General features: G+C 36.3%; 1 protein-coding gene across 2 annotated transcripts in view; it reads left to right on the top strand.

The window, feature by feature from the left end:
* SLC4A4 (solute carrier family 4 member 4) overlaps positions 1-7,172 on the top strand; it is a 302,161-nt gene extending 294,989 nt beyond the window's left edge. The window contains exons 23-25 of one of the 2 annotated variants that reach the window (XM_047857277.1): positions 2,912-3,008; positions 5,627-5,706; positions 5,927-6,117. In XM_047857277.1, coding sequence (XP_047713233.1) covers positions 2,912-3,008; positions 5,627-5,670 — 141 coding nt within the window. In that variant the 3' untranslated portion in view covers positions 5,671-5,706; positions 5,927-6,117. Of the gene's footprint in view, positions 1-2,911; positions 3,009-5,626; positions 5,707-5,926; positions 6,118-6,411 lie in introns of those variants that run through there. The other variant, XM_047857278.1, reaches the window with a different exon arrangement.
* The last annotated feature ends 8,152 nt before the right edge of the window (positions 7,173-15,324 follow it).

Genomic DNA, 15,324 nt, shown 5'->3' with positions numbered 1-15,324 from the left:
AACTACTGCCCATTTTTTCATCTTTAGTTCAGGAGACCGTTTCATGGGTGCTGCAGTAGGGGTCTGTAATCAGTGCTAGGAGAAAAGCTGGGATTTTTACACACACACACACACACACACACACACACACACACACACACACACAGAGGTTGTCCCAGTAGCCTGGGATAAAGGACTGCCAAAATGACACTTTCTATGTGAAGATTTTTTCTGGATTTTACACAGTACAGTATCCGCATTCTAGTTGGATCCCTGGTAAAGTATTCTAAAGTGGGAGTATAGTTAAGTTTTGCTGTCTACTCTGTACTTGATCATTTTGATTGACCATACATACTTGTCCTTACTTGCCATAACAGCTCCTTATAGTGTATGTTTTTGTTCCTATTTTACAGGAGAAAATTTAGACTGAGAAATGTTAAGTCATTTTTCTGAGTGTACACAGCCATAGTGGCAAAGCCAAAACTCCGATCCAGGGCTGTCTGGTTATTTCCAGCTGGTCAGGCTGTCTGGTTGTATTTTTTGTGGAGAATTTAGAAATAGTACAGTGAAGGAAGGCAACAGACACAACTGGATTTCAGATAAATTGATCCAATAAAAAAAAGTCTAAATATGTGAGGCACATTTAGCTAAAGAGAAAAAGAGTCCGAGGGAAGTTTGGTGACTGTCATCATCCATCTTCAGTGAGAACAGGTGTATAGATTTTCTGTTTCCAGTGATGACAGAAAAAGGGAATGTGTTTAAATTGCAGTACAGATTAGGGTGCAGTGTTAAAAAGAATGGTTAAAAAATGTCTACACATTCAATAGAAATCAAAATTTGAAATTAGTTTCTAGGCCACTCAAGACAAAAAAGGGAACACTTGAAATACTGACATAATTAAAGTAATATTTCATCTTGAATTTTCAAAACAAGTATGCCAGTTTATATACATGGACACCAAACTTAAAATTTATTACATATAACTAATATAGAAAATAATATTGTAGAATCCTCATCTCTAATAGTTTTTAAGAAAAAAAATAATAAACTGTCAACTTTTGGGGATGTTTTAAATTTATGCTCTCTAGTTCAAAAGTTGTATCAAATGAGCTCCTGAGAAGTTCTTCTAATTCTTTGATTCAATTTTCAACAGATCATATTTTATTTAAACAATGCTATTCTTTTATTAATGATATTTACTGTTTCCAGCTCTGTATTTCCAACAGATTTCTTGAAGATAATGTGTGCTACTTGTTTCTTTTCTTTTCCTCTTTTTCTTCTTGCCCCAACCCCCACCAAAAAACAAGCTTGTGTATTTGTCTTAGTGAACTCAACCAGGCCATTTGAGTACATGTGTGTAATAAGTTCTGTGTGTTGAGCTTATTATTTGGGAGCTCTTTATCTGGAAGGTGACTCTCCTAGTGTCCACCCGGTAATCATGGATGCTAGGATCCATGGATATAGAGAGCCACAGAGGAGCATGGGGGTTACAGCACATTTGTGAGCAGAAGTAGTGAAAAATTATGGCTTGCCAATATTTTGAGCCACTCAGTCATTTTTGGACCTTCCTGTAGGCTATGATTAAGGGTTGGCTTCCAACCTGTTCATCCATAAATGCTATCATTTGGGGAAATGTTTGAAATACTGTGATTAAAACTGGTCCTTCTTGACATTCACATAAAGGTACATGCATGTGACGTCTTCATTTTTTTTTTTTTTTTGGTCAGTTTAAATGCAATATCTTAGTCCCTTAAAATCATATGGTGGCTTATTACCATCTTTAGATTCACCTTAAAGGAATTTTCAATGTATGTAGTAGTCTGTATGTTAAGGTTTATTTTTTCTTTATTTTCTTTGATCTCTAGTTCTTACCCCCCCTCCCCCCATCTTTCTGCTAAAGGCCATCTCTGGTAGTTTCAGTTAAGGGATGGATTTTATCTTTTCAGTCTAAACATAGACTTGGATTCAATATAATGATTTCTTTAAAAAAAGTAAGGTGGTAATCCTGTGAAAATCTGTTATAGTTTTGGCTTAGGTGACCTGTTGTTGTTTTTTTTAACATTTATTCATTTTGGAGAGACAGAGCTCAAGTGGGGGAGGGACAGAGAGAGGGAGACACAGAATCGAAGCAGGCTCCAGGCCCTGAGCTGTCAGCACAGAGCCTGACATGGGGCTCAGACCCACAAACCAAGAGATCATGGCCTGAGCCAAAGTCGGACACCTAACTGACTGAACCACCCAGGTACCCCATGGTGACCTGTTTTCTTAAACAGCCCTATGAATAGCTCCCTAGTACCTTCCTTTTGATTTTTATTTTCTCATGTTTTGCTAAGCTTTCAAATATATTTGGTACGAGCAAATTGAAATGAAACTTTAACTATAAAATAGTTTTGCTAGAGTATTAGAGTAAGAGGGAGGGGTTTATTTTCAACTGTACATACAGGGCTCCTTGATCATGAATGTTAGTCTTCTACCTGTCTTGGAAAGAAAGATGAGTCCTCATTTTCTTGAACATGGAATCAGAAAGCAGAAATGAAACAAGAATTGTAAGCCCATGTTATAGTCCAGGAAGTTTCCTATCCTAGATTTAATGTTTCATATTGAGATTATTTTCTTTATACATGTAACAAACCCATAGATATTTGATGATTGGGAATCCAGTTTATGTAAGCTTTACACTTGTTTTCATTTGTAGTGATATCTATTTGGTGTGGTTCTAGTTTTAATTAACTCCATTGACTCAGAAGAGAGGAAAACAAATGTGAGAAAGACTGTAGAATTTGAAAAGTTAGCAAGTAAAAATGATTATATCAAAGTATTTTCTCCTTAAGACAATGTGAATGATATTATGATAGATTTGATCAGTACTGGGAGGTAAAGAAGGGCTGTATTGTAAAAACTTTCTAAAAACTGTTACAAATTTCTTTCACAGTCTGACTGCCCATACTCAGAAAAAGTTCCAAGTATTAAAATTCCAATGGACATCATGGAACAGCAACCTTTCCTAAGAGATAGCAAACCTTCCGACAGTGAGTAGAACTAACCTCTATCATGACTGCTCAAATATGATTTGTACTTGCAGAGAAAAATCTTTAGAATTATCATTTAATTTCCCCTCTATTTTCTTCCTGTTTCTCTATTTGAAGATTTATACTTCATTATTATAAAACTCCATTTTTTACATCCTTGAGCTTCACTCTTCTTTCTTTTATCCATAACCTTCTAAGTTTTTGTTTGGTAGTCTTTTCTCTGACCCAAGTTCCCACCAGTTTCTTTCAATTGCTAAACTCATAGCCATGTTTTTAATTGATTTTTCTTTTTTTTCTGCTGGTATTTAGAATTGCAGCTTATAGTACTACATCACTGTCTATTACCGTTTTGTCTTCCTTAGGCTTTATTTAGCCGATGACCAAATGAGCTCAAGAGAGAAATTGCATCATAGGTCTCTAAATGATCAGTAAATCAGTTTCCATATTGAGAATTTGGAATAATTGTTATTTTCAATTAAATTAGCAATCATAAAATATTAACAAAACTTTTTAGGTATTACTTACAAGATATAGTACATTTTCTTCCTAATTTCTTTATTCCTTTCCTGCTATTTTAAAAACACCTTTTTAAGTGGACTGGTTTTTCAGGGGTAATAGCCTGGTGACTAAGGTGGAACGGTTTCTGACATACCATCTTTTCTTTTGTAATTGAGTTAACAGGCCACTTGAAGAAAGGGGAAAATGTCCGAAGTAACACTAGTGAATAGCTCAAGCTTTTCCAATATCAAGTAGCAGTTGCTTCCAAACTACTTTCCCTTTGGGTTCTCATTTTTTTTTTTAATTTTTAATTTTTTTTTAATTTTTTTTTAACGTTTATTTATTTTTGACACAGAGAGAGACAGAGCATGAACGGGGGAGGGTGAGAGAGAGGGAGACACAGAAGTGAAATAGGCTCCAGGCTCTGAACTGTCAGCACAGAGCCCTACGCAGGGCTCGAACTCACAGACCACGAGATCATGACCTGAGCCGAAGTCGGCCGCTTAACCGACTGAGCCACCCAGGCGCCCCCTCATTTGAAGAAAATGTATTCTTTCAGATCCAAATGTACTTCAAAGTTTACTGATCTGTTATGAGAAAAAAGACAGTTGAGACACTTTGACTTCTGTTTGACAATGCCACTTCCACTTCAGGAAGAGGTTGCCAAGAAAAGTGTGAAATGAATGACTGTTTATGAAAATTGGGCGTATTAGTTTCCTATTGCTGTGTAACAAATTACCAAAACATTCAGCAGCTTAAAACAACAAATATATATTTTCTTCTATAGTTCCGGATGTTCAGGAATTTAGGAACAGCTGATTTAGGTGGTTCTGGCTCTAGCGACTCGTGAGACAGCAGACAAGCCTTTGGTGAGGGCTAAGCTTGAAGACCATGGGAACTGGAATCTGCTTCCACGTTCATGCACAAGGCCATTGGCAGGAGGTTTCAGTTCCCTGGACCATGGGCACCTCCCCGTAATATAGGTTCCCCCAAGCCCAGTGAGAACAGAGAGAGAAACCAAGGCAGAAGCTGCAGTCTTTTATAACTGAATCTCAGAAGTGACATGCCATCACTTCTGCCATGTTCTAAGGGTCACATGCCCACCAACCCTGGTACAACATGGAAAGGAATGACACAAGGACATGAATGCCAGGAGGCACCAGGAATGCTGGGAGGCCATCTTGGAGGCTGGCTGCCACACTGGGTTTAAAGAACAATTAAAGCAGTCTCAGCTCTGATGCCCAGTCTGTAACCCATGACATGTAACTGAGGCTAATTTCTTCTCAGTCCCATTAGCAGGATTTAGTTAATATTTCTTTTTTCATTCAAGCTTCTCAAACTATATTCTGGCTTCATTTTTCATTTTATTAATGCATTCATAGCAAAACAAAACTGTGTAAGGGACACGGCACATATGTCTTCTGTTGGCATCATGACCTAGGATAGCCCTTCTAAGTACAGTTTAAAGGCTGCTGCAAAAAAATAAAAAATAAATAAATAACACCACCAGCTAGAATTGGAGGCTCATGAAGAAAGCTGTATGGCAAAATGGTTCTTTTAGTGGTAGCTGTTATTCATTCTCTCAGAAATCCATTAGAAAGGTGCATGGAACAATTGATATGAATTAGAAATTTACTTAAGCAAAATATCTCTGATCATTCTAACTGAAATCTTTTCTAATGCCATATTAGTCTTTTATAATTCATGAAAGAACAAAATTGTTAGTAGAGGTGCAGGAAAATTAAGTTCCTCAAAATCTTCTCCCCCCATGAATAACAGCAGGGCAAAACTGTGGATGCCAAAGAAGAAAGGAAATCCAAGGGCAAAACTTAAGACATTAAGTAGATCCTCTACAAATGTTTGGTCTCCTACCCCCTCACCGAAAAGAACAGCGGTCCATCCCATTGTATTCACCCAGAGGAAATGATGCTAACAGATTTTTATCTTCATCACATTAGTTAGATTCTTAGGTCAATACGGTGTCTACTGAAATTGTCTAAGTATGCCTTTCTCTTTCCCATTGTAATGCATCAATTTTTATGACAATTTTTATTTTTACTCAAATTTTATATGTTCCCTAAGTCTGCTGTTTATGATTTAAAGAATTTTTTTTTTTCCAGGAGAAAGATCACCAACATTCCTTGAACGCCACACATCATGCTGATAAAATTCCTTTCCTTCAGTCACTCGGTATGCCAAGGTAAAGGACAACTCGGTATTTTACATCGTTCTATGGGATGATTGCCCCTCAGAAATGTAGCCCATGGTGGATTATTGGCAGAATACCTTGCTTCCTGTCCTGTCTACAAGTTATCTGAAATTGCTTACCCAATCCCCGAACCTCTCCCCAGCTTTTATGTAGAAAGTGTTCTACGAGGCCTACTATACTGCGAAGTAATGGAACTTTCATTGTCATTAAGGTAAAGCCCAGGACTCACATTCGCTTTTATTGCTTCCGCATCATCTCTGTTTGAAGGGTAACTGCTGGCAGCTCTCCAGTAGTTTTCTTCCCTAATCTTAACACGGCTGCAGAGACCTCAGACCCTCCTTGATTTTCCGAAAAGCAAAACTCATGAATATTTTCTTCATGTAAGTCTGTTTGTCCCTTTAATTTCTCCCGGTATCACCTGCATGGCCGTCCTTCTTCTTGATTTTTGTGTGTGTGTTTTTTTTGAAACCTAGGTATGAAATTTTTAAGAAATTTTTTACTTGAATTTCTTGACTCTTCTGGTACCTTCCTCCCATTTAAGAATGTTTGTGTTTAATACAGAAAGAGCAGATAAGTATTTTAAAGAGAACAAAGGACAGACCCATCCAGCTTCTGCACAGTGCAGAAGTATATTTGACACATGATAAAGGAAATCTGATTTACTTACTATTTCCTTTCTTTTCTTTTTTTCTCCAGTCCTCCTAGAACTCCAGTAAAAGTTGTGCCTCAAATTAGGATAGAACTTGAGCCTGAAGACAATGATTATTTCTGGAGGAGCAAGGGAACAGAAACTACATTGTAACCTGTTTGTCTTTCTTTAAAATTGACAGTTTTTGTTGTTAATGTTCTGGGGTTTTGTCTGGTTGTTTATTTTTTAATTTTTGTTTTGTTTTGGGTTTTGGTCATTGGCCAAATAATATAGTGCTCACTCTGCTTCTCTCTTGCATAGGTGAAATCCAGACCATACTGCACTGTTCCTTAAAAACATCTGAAGAATCCCCTTTTCTTTTCACACTTTCAGATGTGTCCTCTGACAACCAAATTCCTCTGTCACTGAAGACACACACAGACCCTGTCCTTTTCCTTTATTAAGCAGAGGGCAAAAGTATTAAGGATTTTGTAACACCTTTTTAACGTATTGAAGGAACTTACAACCAGCTTTGGAGCTGTGCTTACTGGCTCGTCTGTCTGCCTGGTAGAATAAACCTTGACCTCCAGGCAGAGTCCCTTCTTGCTTCTAGAGCTTTCCAGGACTGGAAAAAGTGCTGCAATGCGAACTTGCTCTTGCTTGTAAGCCCTAATCTTAGAGTTATCAAAAGAAGAAAAACTAAAGGTACTTAACTCCCTGTAGAGAAACTGTTGCCATCATTGTAGCAAGTGCTGGAATATCCCTTTTTCCTATGCAACTTTTTTTAACCCTTTAATGAACTTATCTGTTGAGTACATTGAAGAATATTTTTCTTCGTAGATTTTGTTGTTTAAATTATGGGGCCTAACCTGCAACTTATTTTTTGTCAATTTTTTAAACTTTTTTTTAATTACTGTAAAGAAAATGAATTTTTTCCTGCAGCAGGAAACATAGTTTTGAGTAGTTCTACCTCTTATTTGTAGCTGCCAGGCTTTCTGTAAAAATTGTATTGTATATAATGTGATTTTTACACACACACACACACACACACACACACACACACACACACACACGGATACACAATCTCTAAGGTAAGCCAGAGGGCTGGATCAGATTAAAAACACCATGTTTCTAAGCATCCATTTTTCCCTTTCTTTAAGAGAAATTTACTGTTCTATGAAGAGATTGGGGAAGAAGGGAGAAGCTCCTATGTAATGGGAATAACTGATGTTTTGATAATAGTAATATCAAGACATAGATGCTGATTGTATTACCATGTCGATGTCCTATGCAGTATTTTGGACATTTTTTTCATTTTGAAATATTTGTGTGTTTGTGTACATACTCTGTGTGTGGCTGGTGCACATATGTGCAGAGTTAGAGAAAGACAGAGCGAAGGTAGGCAATGGACAGTTATCCAGACCCCTGTGTCAGTTTTCATAAAATCCAAACCCCATTATATATGAAAAATCCAGGAGAGGTCTGAGAGATTTACCATTATGCAAATAAGGCTAAATATATTTTATTGCCCAGATGCCATCACGGATCCTACAAAATTCATAGAAATATTAATAGACCATTGACCTATTTATAGTGTTTATGGGAATGCAGACAGATCTGCTGAGGTATGTATATGTACATATGTGTATGTATATATATGTGTATGTATGTGTGTGTGTATATGTGTATGTATGTGTGTGTATGTATGTGTATGTATATATATACACACACACACATTTTAACATTGCTCACACATGTTTTTTAGGATGGATATATTTCAAAGTACCATACTGAAAATTAGAAAAAAGAAAATTGGGTCTTTAGTCACCAAATTTAGCATGTTATTTAAGTGTAATCTTTTTAATAGGTTGCATTATGTGTTGTGAGTCTGCATAACTGAATTCATAATTTTGGATTTATGTAACCACATTTGTGATATATCCTAACTAAAACAGGTTGCTGGAGGAGTACCAGAAGCAGGATGAAGCCATTTATTTGGTTTCAATATATGCACATAGTGACTCCCACTCATTCTTGTGTTAATTAAATTATAATTCTGTCCTCTTAAAATTTGATTATAAAAATCTTATTATCCTGAATTAGCTGTTACTTTTATAGTATCTGCTAATCTTAAAACTTTAAATTTTATACAAATTAGACATAAATGGCCTGCAATTTGTTTTCATTAAAATGAAAGCAGCAGATTACGTGTTATTTGTTAAAACCTTACACACCAGATTTTGGCATCGCGTTTGTATTTAGAGCTATCCTTAAAATGATTATACTACCTGGTTTTTCATTACTCTAATATAAAACTATGTAAGAAGATTTTCCTTTTTCTTTACCAAGGGAAGCATCAAAAAAAAATGTCTAAGAGCCATGCATAATAAGTTCAGTCTAACCTATGATCATGTTAAATTAAAGACACCTTTATTCACTTTTATAAAAGCCCTAGATATAATACTTTATCTTTCTGATCATGAATCAAGTATTTCAGGATCTGTGCCTTTCTCCATCTCTTTCAAAGAACTCCTGAAGCGACTTAACTCAATATTTCAGCCTTTGAGCAGATCTAAAAGCTATCTGCACATCCACTTATGATCCATATTCTGTGGCAAAAGGTTGAAATTCTTAATGTGAATGCAGTATAGTACTTTCTGTCTGCTAAAAGTAACAGTTAATATCACACCCTTGCAATATTTTGGAGCCCAGGGAAACTTTTTAAAAATCATTAGTTTCAGAGGAACAGAAGTAGTTACCCAACAAGCATACAAAACCTGAGGTCCATACAGAGCCACCAGATTATCTGCATTTCAGCTGAATATACTCATTGTCTGAGGACCAGCCGGATTTGGCGGTGGTTTTGTTTGTGTAAACTGGACACACAGAATACAGTACAAAGGTGAATTTTTCACACAGTGTCATTCCCCGATGTGAATACAGAGACATGAGTTGTTAGGAGTCCAAGATGAAGTGTACACTCCCAAGATGTCAAGCAGAAGTCCTGTGGTTGTACAAACTTACTGTTGAAGAGATCACTGGGCCAAGAGTTGGCCTTATCAAAGGAGCATAAAGGCCTCTCATTTTGCATTTGAAAGAAAATCTCTTGGAGACACTGTTTTCCTTGATAAAGATCACTCTTCTGTGTGAGACAAGGACTTGGAATCCTAACTATTTTCTGTGCCACAGGCAGTAGTGATCCTGCCTCTTCTTCCAGTCAAGCAGTGGAGTCAGGGGGTGGGGGACGGAGGCTTAACGATGTGCAAAAACAAAAACAAAACCCTCTCTAATGAGCCCCCACCTCAAGAAATGGGGGAAGGGTGGGAAGAAGTGATTATCTGCCATCAGTAAGTCAGTTTGTGTATGTTTCATGCACACGCACCAACACACACAGAGTAAATCTTTTATCAGCTATATATTGCTGTATAATATAGAGAACGATTGTCTTCCGAGTTTTTGGTTCTTTTTTTTTTTTAAACTGTGTTAAAGTACTTGAAATGTATTGACTGCTGACTATCCTTTGAAAACAAAACAAAACCATTTGAGTTGTATTACAGAGGTTGACATTGTTCAGGGATGGGACAAAGCTTTCTTCAAATCTTTTCATACCACTTAGTGATTGTGGTGCAGGAACTTGAGATTTTCTTATTTATTCCATGATATTTCACATCATGAGCACTCTTCACAGCATGAGCATAAAGCCCAGTGGCACCAAGTGGCTGAATAATCAAATGATATTTTATAGCATTTGACTGGCTGAAGGGCCTTGGGAGTTTTCACATGATGATTTCATTGAGCTTCATTGCAGCCTGAAATTAAAAAAAAAAAAAAAAAGTTTTGTGATATATGCTAGCCAGTCAAGTTGTGTTTTGACCAGAAATTTGGGTATGACCTATTTCTTAGCTCATTTCTCTGTGCTCTATGGGTACATACAAAAATCCTGAATTCTGTTTCCCAGGCAGATAATTGCAACTCAGGGCTAAAGTCATCCAGTGAAACTTTTAGAGCCAGAAGTTAACTTTGTCCCAGTCCTACAATGTGAAAAGAGTGAGTAGTTGCCTCTTTTTTAGCCATTTTCATGGCTGGTACATATCTGTACACCTTACTTTTCAGAATCAATACGCACTTTCAGATATTCTTATTTTTATTCTCTTAAGTCTTTATTAACTTTGGAGAAATGATGCATCTTTTTATTTTAAATGAAGTAGATCAACATGGTGGAACAAATGATAAAGAACAGAAAACATTTCAATATATTACTAATAATTTTTTTCCAATATAAAACCTAAAATTCCTATAACATTATAGTATTTTACAGTTTTATGAAGCTTTCTATTGTGACTTTTATGGAATTAAGAGATGAAGAAGATGAGATATTTTAGCATTTATATTTTTCAAAATTAAATGTATACTTAAAATAAAGTAACTTTATGCATTTATGAGTGTCAAGTGCTTCTGTTCAACTCTTCAAATAATTATGAAGTGCCTGTTATTTTACTCTTTGGGTGTTACAAGGAATACAAAGATGAGTGAGTTAGAGTCCCTGACCTCAGATGGCTTTTTATCACTCCAGGCAGAATGATAAAATAAGCATCCAAATTATATAAAATAAGAGATTGTCAGAATTACCTATTCAAGTATTAATGAAGTAATATGCAGGGGTTCAAAGAAAAAAATATGTCCAACTAAGAGCAATGAAATGGTTTTACTGAAAAAGTTGTGTTGTTCTTCCTCTTTTATAAAGTTAGTGAAATATAAAATGCCATTTTTTGAATCCAGGATGATGTATATAGTCAATTCTCAAAGGAAAAAAAAAACTGTTAAGCATAAGCACTTACTAAAAAATTATTCAAAAAAACCGAAATCTTGGAATGGTACCCCTCAGAAGGTACATGACACCTACTTCCTCCTGCTGGGCCTATCCAGGCTTCCCTCTATTATTTACAATTCTCCAGGAAACTTCAGTTCTGCCTGTGGTTATAAACAGGGAGTGGTGGTTGGTGGACTGGGGAGGCAGCACATAGAGGGGATGGGAAAGAACCATTGGTAGCAGTAAAAAAAAGTACATTAAAAAAAAAAGTAATGAGACACAGGCATTGGCTGTAACAATCTTTCAAACTAGAAACTTCATGTAGAGTCAAGAGCTCTGAGCATCTGGATGGTGGTAATGGTGGTGAAAATGGGGTTTGGATTTCATCGCTGAGCTGGAAGAAGCAACAGAAGCCGCCACACTTAGAATAGGTAATAATATGGGTGAATCTGTTTAATTCTTCAGTGTACCCACAGAGAATTGTAAATGTCGTCATGTGTAACAACAACTGAGTCAAGAAGTTAAGATCAAATTGTATTTGGTATGTTATGAAAAAAACTGGGCACTTCAGCGGCTCTTCTTTACTTGATGTACCTGAGAACAGGGGAGGAAAGCACAGAAGCCTCTGAACAACCAACCCGCATGTCTCAAGGGCTAGGCGCCACAGTTTGAACACCATCATTTTGGGAGAAGAGCTCAAATCCTCCCACAGAATCTATTTCCACTTGTTTTATTCAAAACGCTTCAATGTGTTAAGCTCGGTCATCTGTGGCTTTCTCGGAACACAGGACATGAGAAATAACAGAAAATTACTGATAGGAAAAGTGAGTTAGCAAGAATCAAGAGCTTCAGCCTGGTAGGAAAAGAGGAAATATTTTTAAACCTATGAGAAGATACTTTTAAAACTATAAAACATACTTAGGAACTTAAAAATCAGGCTATTTGGTACAGAGGCAAGGACATCACAACAAATCTTAAAAGTAGATGTATTGGTTTTACAGGGAAATGATTGAATTGAGTAAATGTCTTGCCTGTTGAAAATATATACTCCCTATTCTGCCTCCAGGATCTTTTTTAAGAAAAAAATTTAACATCCATTTATTTTTGAAAGAGAGAGAAAAAGCACGAGTCAGGGAGGGGCAGAGAGAGAAGGAGACACAGAATCCAAAGCAGGCTCCAGGCTGCGAGCTGTCAGCACAGAGCCCGATATGGGGCTCAAACCCATGAACCATGAGATCATGACCTGAGCCAAAGTCAGACGCTTAACTGACTGAGCCACCCAGGCACTAACCCCTCTCCCCTTTTCTTAAATGTAAAACTGACTTCTGTACAAATTGATGAACCAAGATTTCTCCTTTTCAAGACTCCATAAAATGATTGTAAAGGAATAAAACAATTATGGAAGGTGGCACATGTGACCCAGAGACACCCACAAATTCTAATGATGAAAGTCAAATGCATGTTTGGATGATAAAGCAGTCTGCAGGAAGCTGCAGCTCAGAACACAGAGGAGGATACAGTTAATGTCATTGATGGATGGCCAGGAGAATCTCAGTAAGTCTCAGACTCAAGTATCAGAGATGGGAATGCGAAGTAGGACTGCCTGAAAATGGGTATTAACAGGATGTGTGTGTATATATAGAATCTGCTCTCCTACCTCTGCTCGTCAATCAGCCTAATGCCACGCTCTTCTCCTTAGATTAAAAAAAAAAAAAAATCAGAGTTCTTCTCCAAGATAATTGAACAAACTGTCTTGAGAAAAAGTGGGAACACCTATTGAAAACACTAAATTCCTCATCTGACAGACAAGGCCTGAGAGTCAACAAAACTCACCCATAGGCAGAACGTTCCTTGTCAAATATTTTTTCTCATTCAAAATGTGAAGATACATATGGGCAGTAAGAATCACAAATCATTTGAAGAAATCCTTTAAGCATTACTGAGAAAGACCAAGGCTAATAGAAAAGATTAATCCTTTAAAAACAAGTGTTTCAAAGACCAGAAGAAAACTTACAAAAAAAAAAATCATTGTAATTTACTTTATACTTGAGAAAACACTACCCATGCAAAATTTGAATGGGATCATTTTAAAAAGAAGAAAGAATTAAGAGAGAACACTTGAAAATTTAAAATACCATTCCAAAGTTTTTACAAATTACAGAATAGTTGGAAGATAAAGTTTATAAACTATCCCAAAATAGAGAATCCAAAAGAAAAAATATGTAAGAAAAGGCATAAAGTATCAATCTATAAAATAAATAAATATTCTCAGAAATGAAGGTAGGTACACATCTTCATATATAAATCTGAATGGCCAGAACAACAATTATCTACACATAATACTGTGGAATTTCAGGTAACCAAGAAAAAGATTTCAAAACACAAAAATAAGAATCAGAAAAAGAGGTCACATACAGAGAAATAAAAATCAAGACAATGACAATCCTTTCAACAGCAAAATTAGAACAGCTAGAACATAGAATGCAATGTTGTGAAACTTCTAGAGGAAAATGATTTTAAACCTAATATTCTAGATGTAACTAACCTATTAATAAAGTATAAGGTAGAATAAAATATTTAGGAACCATCAAATTCCAGTTTATCTTCCCACTTACCTGTTCTTAGGATATTACTCACGAATATACCTCACTATTCAAGTGAGACAGAGTCAGCATCACAAAAATCAATCAGCTTTGTTGAACAGTAAAGTCCCAGAATAATAGGTGTGCATCAGGCTTGGAGAGCAACCAATCAAAACTAAAGTAGAAGGACAGAGAGTTGGGGAAGGGACATAGAAAAAGTACTCTGTGGAATGGCTAAAGTGACTGGAAACTTGGAGAACTTGGGTATAAGATGAAGGCATTGAAAAAAAGGGCAATTAGAAAATTCTGGAAAAAATAAAAGTTGCACAAGAAAGTCATGGTCCAAATATTAACAAATCGATCCAAATTGGAAGAGAAGGTAGGGAAATTCAAGGAAAAGAATGTGCTTCATTCCAAGAAGGAGTCAGGATCTGGAAGATATTGGGGCTATGATGAAGGCATAGGTTTATTTTCTCAAAGCAGAAACAAAAACACTCAGGAACTCCAGGAAAAAAAAAATTTAATACTGTATGAATAGTAAATACTCCAAATATATAGTAGACTCATGCTTTGACCTATTGATGGAACACATAAGAAAGAGCATTTACTTGAAGTTGACATCCTCCTTTGAGTGACTCAGGTGTAATTATACTGGATTTGTAATTATACCCTACTACTTGGGTGTACTAGAATATTAACATAGAATATTAACATTATCATAATAATGGAAATAAATTTATTGATTTCAACATTCAAAAAATTTTAGGGAACCAGCTGCAAATGAGATTATTACCTGTGACAATGTAAAAGGCAGCTGACAGAAGGTTGAAAGTAGGAATGAGAAAGAAAAAAATGGAGAAAAGTGCAAGGACACTGTGTGGCCTTGTGTTTGGACAAATGAATGTGTATGAACAAACTAATAACTTTTAATTTGGGCTTAAATAGTCTGGGGTTAGGCAGCTTCTGGATATTGTTCATTGTGTAGAGACTGTCAGAGCTAACATCTCTGTACTTCTCTTGGTTGTTTTATTCATGTTGAAAGAGAGCTGTTACATTTTTCATAAATATCCAAACAGAAGAAGCAGGTAAATACACAAAGGGTTTTCTCTTAGCTAGATTTTGCCTTTATATTTGGGAAAGGAGGCTCTGTCTCCCAAAGAAGCAGACTTCTCCTATGTCTAGTTGGGTAGATCTGAATCACCCACCCACATTTAGATCAATCACTGGCTAACGGGAATTTGATTGACATCTTCTGGGGGTGAAACTAGGGTTGAAGTCTATCCTTCATGACCTCAAGGTATATCAGTCTAGTACCTGAAAAAAATCACAAGTGGTGTGATGGGGTGGAAAGAATGGATTAAAGGTAAAATTTCACAGTAATATGTTGTTTTGAAAATAAGCATTCTCCAGTGTTAGGAATGCTCTTGTTTTCTTTTACCCTATTTAACCTGATTTTGGATGTCAGATTGACCTGGTGAAAATTTAGCTCAGTCAGGATTATTTCAAACATTAAGTTTCAGTGATAGAATTGTCAAAGGGTGCATCAGTTGAACATTAGCAGTTATGGAGCTTCAGTTATTGATTAGGCT

This window comes from Prionailurus viverrinus, chromosome B1 (assembly GCF_022837055.1).
Source record: "Prionailurus viverrinus isolate Anna chromosome B1, UM_Priviv_1.0, whole genome shotgun sequence".
Taxonomy (NCBI): Eukaryota; Metazoa; Chordata; class Mammalia; order Carnivora; family Felidae; genus Prionailurus; species Prionailurus viverrinus.
Note: the sequence above shows the minus strand (reverse complement) of the source record. Positions and strands in the feature narration are given on the sequence as shown.